Below are 17,156 nucleotides of genomic sequence, written 5' to 3'. Positions count from 1 at the left end.
TTCCTCGGGCACTGCAGCCGGAGACTCTGCCTACCCATTCCTTTGTTCCCTCCTTCCGTGGGTGTCAAACCTGCATCTGAAGATTCTCCCTACCCTCTCCTGCACCAGTTCCCAAGAAATGCCTTGCGCATCGAACCCCATCCTAGACCTAAATTCATGCACGTGAGGACACACTGGAAAAAGGATTAATCACAAACAAATCGATTTGAGGGATCAGAGGAAATGCATCCCTATGAAAGAGAAATGGAGAAGGTATATACAAGTCCTTAAAGCACACGCACACTGAGTTGCAAGACAGCACATCTATAAAACACAAGCAAGCATGAAGAGCAACAAATCCGAGTGTGAGAAAGAGCTAAAGGAGAAACCCAATTGTTGAATTGACAAACACAAGAGGAGGGGCAAACAGCAGATTGGATGTGAAAGAAAATGAGGTCCCAGGGGAAAGAGCAGAGAATAAAAGCGATAATCAAGTAAGTAATAGGAAAATAGTGGTCTAAAATAAAAAGCCTAGTCTTCAGACCTCAAAAGGGTTCACCCAATACTAAGAAATATTAAGGAAGAGATCACAACTAGAAATAACCTGGTGACATTTTTTAATTTGAAGGATAAAGAAAAAATGTAGAAATGTCTAACAAGAAAAACACATTGTATACAATAAAAAACAAACTCAAAACAGGCATAAAGCTTTTCTTCTGAAATACTATCTGCCAGAAAACAATAGCAAATATCTATTATTTTGAAAGGAAAAGACTGTACGCCGAGGATTTGACACTGCAAAGGCCAACAGAAAAACAATGCCAGATTACGCAAGGATACAGAAAATACACCAGCCATATACTCTATTCCAAAAAAAAAAAAATTACTCTAAGAATACCATAGAAGACAAAAAATGAAAATAAGTTAATAATTGGACAGACCACGTAGCAGAATGATTCTTGGGCCCAAATAAAAACTTGAAGCATTACGAATAAAGGAGGAGAGGGGAGCTGACATACAGTTTAAAAAAATGGAAACCAGGAAAAACAGAGTGATGTCTCAATAAGGTTGTTTCTATCATCATATAAAAAGACAAGTGTCCAAAATATTCCTGAAAGAATAAAGAAAAAAATACATTTCTTTTTGAAACGTTACCTTTTTCTGTAGACATCTAAGATCAAACACAAAATTTGTACCACTCTCAGACATCTAAGATCAAACACAAAATTTGTACCCCTCTCAGGAAGATGAAACTAAATGTTGAGCGTACATACTTCACTCTCTGCAAACTCCCGCCCCCACCCTGGGTCCTACAGCTGGCACGTGGCAGCATAATTTGGGATCACAATGTTTTTTCTTCCTCTAAGACTTTAAGTCCAGTGATCTCTTTCAATAGACATTTGATTTCTTAAATCACTATTTACTATCTAATTTTGCCCAAGACATTTCACTCAATAGCTGCTTCCTGTGTGACAACTATCCATCTATATACTCCAGTGCAGGGAACCACGGCAGTGGCTTTCTCCCTTTGAGAAACACCATTTGAAAACTCAGATGACAAAAGTTACCACTGCAGCTCCTGCAGACTTTCAAAAGATAAGGGAATATTACGAAAAAAACTTCACGTCCACAAATCTGACAACTTGAGTCACATGGACAAATTCCTTGAAAATTAACTTTCCTAAATGACACAAGATGAAACCAAACATCTGAATAGCTTCATAGTTACTAAATTCGTTATTTAAAAAATCTTCCCACAAAAACGTCAAGCTCAGCTGGTTTCACACCTTAATTCTGTAACTGTAATCGTGAAACAGAGGATAGTTAGAATTGGGTTCTATCAGCTTTAATATCAACAGGCATAACGGCTACGCGTCAGGTTGTAAGGGCTCGACTAGAAAGAAAGAGGGTATCAGTTCTGATGAAATTCATTTCTTCTTCCCCTTCGAAGGCTTGGCAAACAGAGCTGGGTCTATGTGTTCCTTCGCCAGTCCCCTGACAGAGAAGAGTCTTGCTGCTCGCTCCTGGAGCGTGCCCCCACATTTCAGCCCTCGGGCTGTGAGTTCACACTTGAGCTTCTCCAGACCCAGCAACTCCACTTCTGCAACCGAGGTGAACGCCAGTAAATCTACAGATTCCTGACCAATATCCTGAGAAAACAAAACAAAACACAAAGGAAATATGTAAAACAGGCTCCTTTCTCTGCATGGAACTGTCAACCATGTTCTATTTCCAAGGAATTTGCAGCTTTGTTGCCTTGTCTTGCTACTGAACTTTAATGATCATCTAAATGTTTTTCTTCCCACCTTCTCATTACACATAATTCATGTTAATTTTCCATCTACATATTTAGAAACAAGCATTCAGAACAGTAACAGAAGTTACAGGATTCCGGTAGATTCTGAATATTACTTTTTAAATTATTTTCTGATTTTTCCAGTAAAAAGTCAAACAGTAAAATATACGCAGCCTCCCCCCACACTATGACCACAGAAAAGAGCAGCAACCCATAAAGCTTAATTTTAATGAGGTTCCCATGCCTGTAAATCTATTAATTCCACACTCTTAATGCTTTCTATTCTAACTGAATTAAATTGGTTTGTCAAAGTTCCCACTTATATAACTCAATTTATATAAGTTCCGACTTATATAAATTCAAATGCTATTCAATAGATTTGCAACTGTTCTATCCACCATGTAAACAGACTGTGAGACAATTAAATACTTCTGACCATAGTGTGGAAATGTTCACATCTAGGGGTTTTTAAAAAATATACTCAAAGTACAAGAATTTTCTCTCATAATAAGTTATTTTTTTTTACACATAAAGAGCTCTCGGAATGGACCCTGTCTTTCTAGTTGATCTTCGTTTAAAAAAAAAAGTCATTTTTTTTTAGATTTCTGAGTAAACCTTGGCTTCGCTATCTGTGGCCAAATCCTAAAACACCACGTATGTGTCTTTGGAGAATCACACCTAGTTATTATGAATACAATAGCTGCTACAATATTAAGAGCAGAATTTCCACGGTGAAACCTTAACAACTGAAAGCCAAATCAGGTTTTATTCTATTTTCCTTTATTCATTTTCCCAACACTTTGGTCAGGATAGAGCTCCCAATATATACAAGTAACATAAAAGTTATATGCTTATAACTCTAAAGGGTCAATTCAAAGCCCTTAACATAAAAAAATTCCACTATCCTCTCTAGAAAGGGCGATTTATGCATTTTTGCTTATTTATTGGGGGACAGGAAGGTGCTAGTTAAACAAATAATGATAGGCTTTGTATTTATCAAAGGAAACCAAATAGTGTGGGTTTCATCTATTCTAAAAGCAAATCATTAAATCAAAGAGTAAATATTAAAAGATTTTTGCAGGTAGTCAGTCCACGGATGACAGAATAAGCCACCATCTGAGGGAAAGCATGCACAATGAAAACCAATTCCCCGCCTTCTTCCGCCTCCCCCCACACTCCACTCCGGTTCAAGCCGTTGTTTCTCAGTCTAGTTGTGTAGGACACAGCTCCCTGGTCCAGGCTGGTATTAGGAGCCTTGCACTCCCCCAGCTGAGGCAGTCGGTCGGCTACTCACAGCAGTTATCCACAGCTGCCGGCCACTCACGCAGGCCGCTCCAGGCAGCACACGGTAACCCACTCACGCCAACCCCTGGCTGCTCACGGCAGCCCAGCTCCAGCAGGAGCTGTTGTTCACCATTAGCTATAGAGGGCACAGCTCACTGGCCCATGTGGGAATCGAACCGGCGACCTCGGCATGAGGAACACGGCACTCAAACTACCTGAGCCACTAGGCCTGCCCGAAGACCAATTCTTAATAGGCTGAATGAGGGACTTAAGGTTTAATGATAAATTAAGAAGGAGCTGGTTCTCTGCCATAGGGAAAACCTGCACATCCAGCTGACAAGTCCTGTTCAAATAGTATCACATGAAAAAGAGAAACTGAGTAACTGGAGACTTAGTGATAGGAAAATGAGTACTTTCATCAAATCTAAAATGTCATCTATCTTAATATGCCTTACTACTGTATGTATTGTCAAGAAAGAATAAATGCAATTATGCTATGTGATACATACATCCAAATGCAGAGAGAATTAAAATGTGAAAAACATGAATCTTAGAATTAATGAAATATGGAACCAAGGACGCCACCTAGTGGCAAAATAATATAAATTCCAAGCTAAAAAACAAAGAAACCCTACGGATTTTTGGGGGGACAAGGCAAGCTTCACCATCATCTCTCTGTATTTCTGATGATTAAATAAGCCTTTCCACTATTCAACAAGCAGCTGATGGGGAAGAGCACGTTTTTATTTTAATGACTTATTGTGTTGACTAAACTGATTTGGCTTTACACAGCGACCCCTCAGAAGCACTTACTGTGTTTCCTGACTGGCTCCCCTCCAGTTTGGCATCAGGAATGTTTTCCCTGTCTTCTCCAGGTACTACGTTGGCAGCTTTTCCCCCATCAGTCATTTCTTTTGTCTCTTTCTCCTCATGCAGTCCAGTCCCAGCGGCTTCCCTTTCTGTGGGTTCTTTTCTCTCTGCCTCCTTTTCCTCCTGGGTTTTCTCTCTTTCTGTAGCCATCTTCCTTTCCACGTATGCCTGGGAAGGGGTCTCCCCCAGCTCAGCACACGAGTCTTCTGAAATACCATTCCCAGAGCCAGTGACGGGGGTCTGTAGTTTCTGTGGTGAGCTGCAGTCTGTCCTTAACCCTGGCGCCCTCTGAGAACTGCTGGGAAACTCAGCTGCCATCTCAACACCATCAGTGTCATGTTTGGGAACATGGAAGCTCATTCCTGAAGTACTAGGTGCTTCTTCACTGTCACTATCTGAAGTCTCAGAGCTGGACCCCTCCTCAGTCTCCAGGCCTTCCATGCCCAACCTGTCAGAAACAGAAAGGTTCAACACCGTTTCTAGCTTCTACTTCAAAATAAAAGAAGAGCTACGGTTTGTTCAAGGAACAGAGACTGGAACCAACTGTCCTGAATATCCAGGAGGATCTCTTTTTATTTTATTTGATTTATTATTTAAGTATAGTTGGTATACAATATTACATGGTTTTAGGTGTGCAATATAGTGATTTGGCATTTTTATATCTTGCAATGTGACCACCCCACTAAGTCTAGTCATCGTCTGTCACCGTGCAGACTTATCACCATATTGTGGACTATTGTCCCCTTCATCCTTTTCACCCATCCCCCATCCCTTCCCCTCTAGCAATCATTCTTTTGATCTATTTCTATGGATCCGTTTTTGTTTTGTTTGTTCACTTGTTTTGCTTTTTTTGGATTCCACATATAAATGAAACCGTATGTTATTTGTCTTTCTCTACAGGATCTCTTAAGACAAAATTGATTTTACGCAAAGCTTTTTTTTCACATATTGTATGAATTTCAACTTTTGGAAATTATGAGTTAATATTGTTAATTATTAACTGTTGGAAATTGATAAATAGTTCAAAGAAAATCTTGTTTTATTCACAATCGCTCCAAACTGGAAACTATCCAAATATCTATCAAGTAGAGAATGAAACAACTATGGTACAGCCGTACTATGCAATAATACTTGGCAAGAAAAAGGAATGAACTCCTGATCAATAAAATACCATCGATGGATCTCAAAAGCGTTATGGTAAGTGGACGAAGCCAGACACAAAGGCCATAGGACATTCTGGAAAAGATAAAACCACAGGAACAAAGATCTCACCCATGATCACCGGCTCCCAGGGATGGGGGCAGAGGAAAGGAATTAACTGCAAAGGGGCACACGGGCACTTTTCAGGGTGATAGTAATTATATGACTATATTTTTCAAAACCCACAGAACTGTTCAATCAAAAAGGGTGAGTTTCACTGTATATACATTATACCCCAATAAGCCTGATTCAAAAAACACTCACAATGCCACTACGCTTTCTCTCAGGAACATTTAATTCCCACTTCAGAAAGAACACACAAAATTCTATGCTGGACTCACAGTTACATGATCTTTTGTTAATAATTATCTTTCTATCCCTAAAGGGAAGGCCAACAAGGAAGCAAGATCCATTTGGACTTATCATTTTCTAGAACACGGCCCAAGGGAACTGAGCTGGTAACCAGAGGACCAATGGGAAGGGCTGGAGAGCTATCAGAAGAATGGGTAAGAAAAAGTACGGTTGTGCTTTTCACCCGCAAGTGCAAAGTGGAGAAGCGGTCTGGCAAAGGGACCAGAGACCTCAACGATGCCTGTGAAAAACCCCAGAGAAAAGAGAACAGCCTGGAAAGCGCAGCCTGGGCCTCCACCTGGGATTTTTGACAGTTAACTCTTTCAACACCACATGGTAATTCAAGTCTAAATTTATTTTTATGTGATCTTTCACTGTAAGGAATAATACTGCCCTTTAGATTCGATTAATGGCACTCATCGCAGAAACCATTACTAGTGGGTATAACATGACAATCACTAAAACTCCAAACACTCTGGAAAATTTCTGAGCTCCCATCAAACATTACTTAAGGATGCGTTATACCAGATAGACAAGAAGGAAATGGAGCATGTCAGTCCTCAAAGATGAATGTGGAATGAAAAGACAACATACCAAAAGCATTTCCTTTTCGCTGCCCTGGTTCCTTGCTCTGTTTTGGATGTGTTAGGCCGCTTCCGAGTCTCGCCGATTTCTGCCGATACCATCTTGCTGGAGGCCGCCTGCATACCTGAACAGAAATTTTAAAAACTCAGTGTCTATTATCAGAATTAAATTTAATCAAAGAAATTATAAGGAATCTGGATTGCAAAATGAGCTGCAATCTAAAGCTACAGATTCAAATTTCTTAAGATATCAAAAGTTAGGATCGTTGAAATGAGATTCATCTCAAATTTACACAGATTTAAAATAATAAGCATTCTGGCGCTAGAACCAGATGTTTAAAGCACCAATGCCCAATTTGAAAACTTTGAAGGTGATGGGTTCAAACCTAGATCTCCCCAAACCTAGTGATTCCTCCCGTGGTCATTATTTGCATGTATTCGAACCCTTGTTATCTCATAACCTTTGTGATGGAAAAGCTTCCTTCTTATTCAATTGTATCTACAATAGCCCTAGCATAATACTCTGGATTCTAATAAAAGTAAATGACAATCATTCTTATTAGAAACTATTAAAAAGAATTGACCTAAAACTGCTGAATTCAGGGTCAAGTATATCAAATGCTGTGCGGCTGTGTTCTTTTTTTACGGGGTCACAGATATACCGTGTTCATTACTGAGGGGAGAGGTTCGACAGCTCTCATCAGATTCTCAGAGGTCTGTAACCCAAAAACGCTGAAGGACTGCACTCTGCGTGCAGTGTGGAACAGTCTAGAACCGCTGGCTTCAGGGGTGCCTGCTGACCACACGAAGGAATCCTCCCTCTCACCTTTGAGCACGGAATCCTCCAGCCGCTCAGCCATCTCATGGCACTGCTGCTGGTAGTCGGGGCTGGTGAAGCAGTGCCTGGGTTCGGCGAGCTTCCGCTGCAGTCGCTCGAGGCGCTTCTGCTCCTTCTCAGCCTCTCGCTCAGCTTGCTGTTTTACCCACTCCGCCATTCTGGGGATGGGAGAGAGACAGATGGAACTGAGTGGATGTATTAGACACACATTTAAGTACATGTAAAACGCCCCTCTCCCCAACACATCAGTGCACTCTTGCTCATATTGTGATACTCCCCGAGAGGTGTGCCATGCTTACTACTAGCATACTATCATGGACTTAAGACCCGAAGATAATCACTGAATTATGGAAAAGGGGACATCTGATAACAGTGAGCCAGAGCACAAATATTTCAAGGTTACATTCCTGACAGGCATGGCATGTGTATCATCACAATTGATAGGAAAATATATTTCTGTTTAAAAAAGAACAGATGGGCATCTTACGCTTTTTCATGATTGACATCCCGTAGTCTCCTTCCACTGAGATCCCGGCAAGCTTCTCGATTGGTTGTCTTCTCAATCTGAGCACCAAGTGCTCGGAGCATAGACCCAAAACCTGGGCAAATATATTTGGAGAAAGCAAGTTAAAAAGTGTTCAAAGATGGATAAATGCCAAACTTGTGAAAATAGTAATGAATCACAAGATTAAAGGTGACCTCTGATTTCTCCCTTTTTTTTTTTGTTTTAAAGGAAATGGACATAAAGATTTGAACTCAGGAACAAATGTAAAATACTGATAAACGTGTTTAACCTCCTGCCTTTTGCCCTTCCTCTTGTATTTCTGAAATATTGTACCTGCACCACTGGGATGTTTTAGAGGGCTTTACCCAGGGTCGGAGAACCCAAGATTCCCTGATTAAGAACTTAAAAATTTATATGGTGAGATTTTGCAGTGAGTTTAGAAGGAAAGGCCATTTTAACTGTCACTGGCTAATACGACAAGCTTCATTCTTATTGACACGGTTTCAAACAGCGGGATGATTATAATCTGAGATGTCAGCTGTCTGAAAATCAAACCAAATCACCGTAGATCAGAAAGCTTAGGGATGACATGTTAGTGCATCAGGAGAAAGACTAAGAAAGAACTGTTCACACTCAGCTTTTGCCCGTCTAGTTCCTCTTTTCTGAGATGTGTGAATGCACCCAGAACCCTAACCTACCCCAACATGTAAACAGTTGCATTTCATAAGGTAACGTTAGACCTCCCTCGGAACTACAGTACCTAGACAAATACTTGATAAAAGTAGACTTGATTGTTTTCACATGCTTTCTTCAGCAAACTGGACAGAATAATCATCACAAGTCTTTATCTAATCTTCCCCAAAGCTGTCGAGCCTAGGTTACCTAAGAGCTATCTAGCTGGAGAAGGTGGCAACTGTATCATGCAACATCTTCCTCAAAAAGAATAAAAGAAAAAAATATTCAAACCCAGGTAAGTAAAGGGTTTCATAAGGTAAACAGGCTGGCGTACTTCAGAGACCACGGAGTTGGTTAATTTAATACATATGGCTAAAGACTACAGATGTGTTACAGCCAAGCAGACGACAATCATGTCCCACCTCCTTTTCCACCTCGAAGTCTGGGCTCCAAACTGTACACAGCTCCATGCTGCACCGTGTCACTGATGCTAATGAGGGATCCATTGCACTTCACAAAGAAGCATTCCTCTGGAACATCCTAGAGACAAAGGTGGGTTTTTTTAATGCTGTTTATGAGACAATACAAGTTTATGAGACAATACAAGTATCTTGCAGGAAGGGACCTAGCTTATTATCTTTTTGTTACTCCAGTGACAAGCAGGTTGTGTTCAATTAATATTTGTTGACTTGAAAATGAAAACCACTAAAAAAAAATGTCCTTTCATCTGATGGGTACAATTCTGGGTACAATTTTTTCCTAATACCTAATCATGATATGCAGAACTTTTTGTCTTTGAGGTGATAATAAAAACTGCTTCTTTTGCCTTCTGTAATAAAAAGTCTGAGTCAAGGTAGAAGACTATACAGGGCGCAGATCCAGTCACTTTGGAGGTTCCATTTTCTCTGATTTTTTCAGATTAAATCAAGAGTGGACTCCAAGTTTAAAAGTGACAATATACAACCTGAAAAGTGTAGGTAAGTGTAAGAAGAAGGGAAGGGAAGAGATGACAGTATGGTTTTAATACACCTACATAAGCTTTAAGTTTTAGGACCAGCGCTTGCCTCTTCTGCTAGTGACCCCAAGTTATAGCCGATCACTGAAGAAGCCTGAATACCCCCAAATTTCAAAATTCTCAGATCAAATGATGAAAAAGAAATTATAAAAACTCTAAGTCTTTCTGAACAAGTTTCAGGTGCTGTGAAATAAAGACAATAGAGGAGTATTCTCCAAAGTTATATGGCACTTAGGAGGCACACAATTAAATCCACAATATCAAGAATGAGGAGATCGCTACACCAACAGAAAGAAAAAATGTATTACTGGTCTCTTCCTGAAGTGGAAAATATGTGCCATACCATACAGCTATTTTAACAGGAACAATTTATTCATTCGACAAATATTAAGTGTCTACTATTTGCCAGGTACTTTTCAGGTGTTTGGATACTACAGAGAATAATACAGTGAATATACAGATGCTGCCTCATGGAGCTTACCTTCTAGTGGGGTAAGCCAAATAATGAACAAACAAGCAAATTATATACTATGTCAAGTGTTGATAAGCAGAGGATAAGGTATGTGGATGGGTGTAGTGGTAATCTATCTTACATGTACAGTTAGTAGTGTCAAGGGAAGCCTCTCTGACCAAGTGGCATTAGAGCAGAGAATTAAAGAAAGTAAGAGAACCAGCCATGTGGCTATCTGGCAGACATCATTCTAGACAGAGGCAAGAGCAGATCAAAGAATAAGCTTAGAGTATTCAGGGACCAGCAACAGGGCCGTGGCGAGGGAGTAATGAGGCCTAGAAACCACTGCAACGACCTTGGATGTTACTCTGAATGAAACTATTGTAGGGCTTTGAATAAACTGAGATCTGAGTTATGCTCTGAAGGGATCACGATAGTTGTTCAATTGAAAATAAGACTATAGAAGCAGAGAAACCAGTGAGAAGCTATTGTGATAATCCAGGTGACAAATAAAGGCTATTTGTACCAGTGTGGTAGTGACAGCAGGTGATGAGAAATATGAGATTCCAAGGATATTCTGAAGACAGAGGCAACTGAATTTGCCAACGCCCTAGATGAGGGAAGTGAGATCAGTAGAGGAATTAGAGACGATACCAAAAATTTGGTTTGGCTAATGGGAAAACAGAGTTGCCATTTATTAAGAGGGAGAAGGAAGTTTGGGGGAGACAATTAGTCTCATGCTGGATACGTTAGTTTGAGATGTCCATCAAGACAGCCAAGTGGAGAGGTCAAGAAAACTGACGGATATATACAAATCTGGAGTTTGGGGAAGAAATCAAGGCTAGACAGTTACGTTTGAATGTTGTGAACATACTGATGGTACTTAAAGCTATGAGAGTGGACGAAATCACCTGGATGGGGTGGGGGGGCAGAGAGAATATCAGAAAAAAGGTCAGAAGACTAAGCCCTGGCCACTCTAAGGTTTAGAGATCAGGGAGATGAGGAGGAAGCAGCAAAAGAGACTGGACAGGAGAGGCCAGCTGAGGTGGAAGAGAACAGAGGGTGATGTCCGACAAGTGAGAAAAGTGTATTAAGAATCTACTTAACTGTTTTTAACCATTTGTATATTACAAAGCACTTTCAAGCACAAAGCATTATGTGTATCTTAGCCCAATGAGCCTAAGGCCACCAGGGACAAACCTGTAGTCCAACGAAGTCAAATTTATTGAATCCATGCAATGAGGGGGGACTGCACACCAGAGGAATCATGCAGTGTCTCATCAACAATAACAAAAATAGAGAGAGTTTTTATAGGATTTGGGGCAGGGTGGAGTTTAGGGGAAATTTAACGGGGTTTTGAGAGGCTCCAAACAAAGCAGGTCTGTGTGTAAAAGGGGCAACATCAGGTCTAGGACTGTGAAGCAGATAGATCCAGACTCCTGTTTCCTTGGAAACTATAAAGTTAAGATAAATGTGGAATGTTGTGTTCAGAAACCCCTAATCTGAAGCCCCGCATCTGGGTTGGAAATCAAGAGTGCTGCTCTATATCAAAGAGACTTAAGATTATCAGACAAGGGCAGGATGCTTCATTCTGACGGATATAATTTCAAACAACAAAGTTTCTTATAGTCTATGATTTTTGAGATCAAGGTCTCTCCATGAATAAGAAAGCTGTAGACTTTCAAAGGAATCATTATGACATTTCACCACTGCCCCCATCGTCCTTGGGAGAAATACTGTTTCCTATTAACTTTGCAGCTGATTTTATCTGTCTCTTATCCCAGCTAGATAAACAGCAGGGCAGATTTTCACTTTCTCCCTGGCAAACACTAACTTTATCATGAACTAGAGTAGTATTGTTTTAAAAAGCATAGTGTGATAAATGTCTAGTACATTGTTCTGTGCACCTGAAACTAATTTTTAAAATGTTAAAAAAATAAAAATAAAAATCATAGTGTGAACTTGAGCTATTTTTATTTGTTTCAGTATCTCATCAAATGCCCTTTTAGAAGTCTTGTCTGTTCACACTTGATATGGTCATGTTTCTTAAGTACCTGGCTGAATCCATTAATTTCTATTTCTTCTTATTTAAAATTATTTCTTCCAATACGTCTCTCAAAATTAAGATCCTGTTTTTTCCTGGTCTCAGTTTAGATCAATTATCAGTAAGTTTGAAAACTGTACTCGTGAAATAAGAGTTCTATCATCAGAGATATTAAAATCCAATTATTTTGGAAATCAGTTCCCCATTCAGATGGTCAAAAACAGTTCTGACAGTTTTTAGACTCTGCACTGCAGCATAAGAAGAAAAACAGGGAAGCTGAAAAACCACATTATTTGCAAACACGCACTGCTTTTTCATGGAACCAGTCCAAGTAAAGATCTGGTTTGAACTGCAGTGTTAACATGTGTTAAGCTTATAAATGACAAGCAGAGGAAAGAGCCTAAGGAAGCAAGGATGAGGTGTGGTTATAAAGAAAAACAGTACTAGATCAAGTGCCAAGATTAAAATTAGATTCAGGGAGACCACCCAATTCTTTAGATAACTGAACAGGCTTTATATCTCACAGTTGGTAAAAGCTGGCTTGCTTGACAATTAAGTAAACCACACATATAACTTTAGAAGTCCATGAAAGGTTTTCAAAAATACACATAGACAAATGAGACGGTCAAATGATCAGTGAAAACATCTAAACGACAGGCCCTAAGAACCCATGCCCTCAACAGGATATGTGAGTCCCTGGCCCCAAACAGTTAGTACCAGATAAATCCATTTCCCTCCCTTACCATCCTTTGGCCTGGGTTTAGACATCACATATTTCTTCTATAGGTTGGAGATAAGAGGGATGTTTGATCAGTGGACAAAACGCATGTCACATAACCATAGACTGAATGTAAGGAAAATATAAGGAAATGAGCCTTAAAAGTCACCTGGTCCAACTGCCTCATTTACGGATGAAGTAACAGAAAACCTGAGTGTTTTCTGTTAGTCCAGACAGAAGGCTGGACTAGGGGCCTGTGAGCGGAAGGGTTTATCCCCCTTCTATGGGGTGACAAAACAACAATCAGCCCAAAACAGAAGCAAAGGAAGGCCTCAGCATAAGTCTGAAGAATCTTAACACTGAGGAACCCTCAGCCTGAAAAAATGAAAACCCCAAAGAACAGACGCACCCGACAGACCCTCTCCGCACCCAATCCTGACTCGTCCTCCTCTCTCCCCTTCCTTCCAGGAACCGCGAACCTCACCTGATCTTGGCAGTGTTGGTGGATAAAGTCTCGGACAGAGCATGGGGCCGAGACAGCCCGCACCGCCCTGCAGCCGAAGCCGGGGCCACGAATCCACACCAGGGCCACCGTCTCCGCCATTTCACCTAGTCCCGGAAACTGACTCGCCGCGCCTGAGCTCCACGACTGGCCCGGCGCACCTTGATGACGTTTAGCTCGCCGTTAGGCGCCCCGCCCCTCAGGTCTTCCGCTCGCCCCGCCCCTCCCCTGGGGCGGGTCACGTGAGTCCGGCCGCAAAACCGAGCTGGCGGGGGGAGGGGAACAGGAAGAGCCTGGCAAGGGCCGATAAGACCGCGGAGCACCAGGGCGAGGCGTTGCTAGGGGAAGTTGCTAGGGCGGGGCTCCAGGGACCCTCTATAAAAGGCTGGCGCTGGGTTAGGTTTCTAGCTCTCTGGCTATAGCGATAAGACTGTAACTAAGCACCGCCCCGTGCCGCAGGCTTTGGCCCTTTTCCTTACATCTGTGCAGTTATTTTTGCGTCGCGGGGATCGTGGCCTGAGAAGGCACTGTTCCCTGGGGGCGTAGGGGAGGCTGCAGTCCCGGAAGTGGTTTGGGGGGGCTGCTTCCTCAGCCCTGGGGAGCTCTCCCAACCCGAGGGCCAAGGGAAACGACCTCAGGACGTCTCTAAACAACGGCCCCCGGGTGGTTTTTCCTCCCCGTTTACCACGCATCCTCTTCCTTTGCAGAAACTGGCAACCTCTCGCTTTCTGCCAGCCATGCTCAGTTTATTCTTACTTCTGCCTGTTCGTGCTGTGCGTTATCCTCACTTCAGCTCTGTTTTCAAAATATTTCACAGCAAGTGGGCCCTTGTGAAAGGCAGTGGCAGGAGTGACGCTTACAGTAATGCTGCTTCAAAAAACCCTGCCATAACTTTTATTCTTCTGCGCCATGGAAACACACTCGTGCAGATTTGCATAGCATAACTTTAAGGCTCTGGGAATCTGGAGTCCCTTAATATTTAATATGCTGAGGTTATGGTATTTCTAAAATCCTGAACAATTTAAAACCACTAGTGTGAAGATAGGAGGGTTATTAGGAGATATCTGTGCCCACTAAACACAAATGCATTCTTTGCTGTTAAGATACTTGGCAAAATGAAAATCATTGCCCAAGGGAAAGCAACAAAAAATTCAGACATCATTTAACTCTGGCGGTATGCACAGAAATAGAATTTCAAGGCCTGTGAAGTTACAGATTCTGTCTTCATTTCACTTACGGTGGAGGGAAAATTGGAGAGAAAGGACCTCATCATTTATTACTAATATTATATCTAGTCCTTCCAAAACCTGAAGTCTAAATGAAATCACTCACTTTTTATCCCTTTGTTGCATTTAAATACCTATTATTTAAAAATCCTAAGTATTGAACAGGTATTTATCATTTAAAATATGAAGTAACTATTAATTTTTCAGTGACAGATTCCTGAGCAATATATACAGAGGGTACCAAAAAAAAATATACGCATTTTAAGAAAGGAAAAAACTGAATACAAATTACATTGATGGTAACCACTTCGAGCACCTCTTGTAATTGCAGAAGTCAAACGTGACTTGTATTCATCTTTTGTTATCGGTACATAGTATTACAATTTTAATACAGTTTTTTCCTTTTTTAAAATGTGTATACATTTTTTTGGCCCCCTCTGTATATAATCTGTTGCTAAACCTTCACAATGAGCATGTACCATCATGATGTACACAAAAATGAACATTAAATAAATATTAGTTGGATATTTGAGGAATTACTAAGGTCTAAGTATTCCCAAATGTATAGCTGAAGAAACATAATTTTGCGCTAATATAACGCTTTCTCTCCCAAGGAGGCAGACTTCAACTTGGATTGGTCATTATTAAATGCATTTAAATAATGAGGAAAGTGAGGTACCTAAAGTGAAGGCTCTGGCCAAGAACAGCACGCACATCAGTGGAAAAAAATCTAGAAAGACAGCTGATTAGCTGGGTGGCTGAGAGTATGTGATGGTGTCCAGTAGACGGTGTCATGTGACCAGGCTGGTCAGTGGTTATGGACAAATCAAGACAACTGCTGCCACCTTCCTCACCTCATGGTGTTAGGTAGGGAAGAGACAGGAAGACACATGTAGGGTTGTGACAACTGAGTGGTGAGAAGGGTGGAGGCCAGTTCCTGTACTATCAAAACAGTGTAGCTATGCTCCTAGGACTGTATTTGGTATTCTTTCCAATAAACCACACTGCCTTTGTTCCTGCCTATCTTTTCCAAAAGATGGACTCCAGCTCTACATTTGCTTTTTGAGGACTGGTGCAGCCACAGGAAAGACACTGTGAGGCAATGTGGAGTAATTGTTCACTACCAGGAAATGACAACACCAATGTTTGTGTGGCAACCCATGACAGGGGCTCCATTGAGCCAAAATGTCATGTTGGTCTGCAAGAACCGGAAGCAGAGCTGTGCACGCCGGTGATTTCCGTAAATGACAGCAAGGCTTCTAAACTAGTGAATCCAGACTATATCTACGTGCAACATGCAAGTTGCACTTCTGTGTTTTCAGCCATGCTAATGCTCAGAGGAAACGGGAGGAGGTTGTTAATGCCGTCTTTATCACAAAATACAACGGTACAGGCTGACTCCTCACTTGCCACAAACACAAAACTGCTATAAACTCCCAAATTGGCGAGTGTTGCCTTATGGATGGCTCCAGCCCCAGAAACAGTGAAGTCAGCATCTAGGGTGGAATAACAGCTTCTGGGTAAGAGCTGTGTAGTTCACACTGGGTGGTGGATGGTGTAGGAGGTGGAGCCTAAAGCCAGATCCGAGATATTTGGCTGCCAGAGAAAGCCCAGCTCCGCCCTTCTTCCTTTATTGGACGGAAGGAACCAGGAATCTAATCAAAGATGAGTTGGAGTTGAGAGCTAGGAAGAGTTTTGTGTTTAGCGCTAATGCAGGGAAGGAACCTAGAGGGGAGAAGACTCAAGTACAGGTACAGAGCAGAGATAAAAACCTGGACCCACAGTCAATGCTGAATATAGAAACCCACCTCTTTGTATTATCAGCAAGAAGAAAAGATTTTTCATTCAGAGTGGACTTACATGAGAAATTCTATCATTCCTGATTGCCCTAGATATTACCTTGTTTGCCTTACCCTGACAATACTAGTTTCCAGAGGTTTGCTGGTTATCATCGTTCTTATATCACCATCAAATAATGTTGTTACACTAAATTTTTTAAATTTCTGTCATGCTAGTCACTGTACTAGAACTATAAAGCAAAACTGACATAGTACCTACCTTCCAGAAATGTAGGATCTCAGCAATGGAATTTTTTCAACATTGAAATTTGATTTCTCTCTAGTCAATAGAAATCCATAATCCTTTATGAATTCTGCATAGCCAGGCGTTCCAAGAGGGGATTTTCCTGCTGGAGAAGAGATAGGTCTTTGGGGGGTATTTTTTTCTTTAATCAGTTGACATTAGAGTGTGTACACTGTAACAGTCAGGGTTGTCCAGAGAAACAGAGCCAATAGGAGATATACCGAGAGAGAAAGAGAGATTGATTTATTATAAGGATTCGGCTTGTACCTCACATGATTGTGGAGGCTGACAAGTCCCAAGATCTGCAGGGCGAGTTGGCAAGCTGAAGCCCCAGGAGAGCTGATCTTGTAGTTCTAGCCTGAAGGTCATGAGGCTCAGCACCCAGGAATTCTCCCTTTTTGTTCGATGCAGTCCTTCAACTGATTGGACGAGGCCCACCCACACTAGGGAGGCAATCCGCTTTACTGATTCTACTGACTCAAATGTTGCTCTCCTCCAGAAGCACTCTCGCAGAAACATCCAGAATGATATTTGGT

At 41.3% G+C, this 17,156-nt stretch overlaps 1 protein-coding gene across 1 annotated transcript; it reads right to left on the bottom strand.

Annotated features, from left to right (window-relative positions):
• Positions 1–579: 579 nt before the first annotated feature.
• Positions 580–13,475, bottom strand: SDE2 (spliceosome associated SDE2). The gene is made up of 7 exons (XM_019730909.3): positions 13,295–13,475; positions 9,005–9,122; positions 7,890–8,001; positions 7,391–7,560; positions 6,575–6,689; positions 4,373–4,877; positions 580–2,129 (listed from the first exon to the last, which is right to left on the bottom strand). Exons 1-7 carry the CDS (start codon positions 13,412–13,414, stop codon positions 1,908–1,910), a joined length of 1,362 nt encoding a protein of 453 aa, XP_019586468.3. The 5' UTR covers positions 13,415–13,475; the 3' UTR covers positions 580–1,907.
• Between the last annotated feature and the right edge of the window lie 3,681 nt (positions 13,476–17,156).

The sequence above is a fragment of the Rhinolophus sinicus genome, chromosome 6 (genome assembly GCF_057876585.1).
Source record: "Rhinolophus sinicus isolate RSI-liver-muscle chromosome 6, RSI-T2T, whole genome shotgun sequence".
NCBI lineage: Eukaryota > Metazoa > Chordata > Mammalia > Chiroptera > Rhinolophidae > Rhinolophus > Rhinolophus sinicus.
The sequence above is the reverse complement of the archived record's forward strand: the minus strand, read 5'-3'. Positions and strand labels throughout refer to the sequence as shown.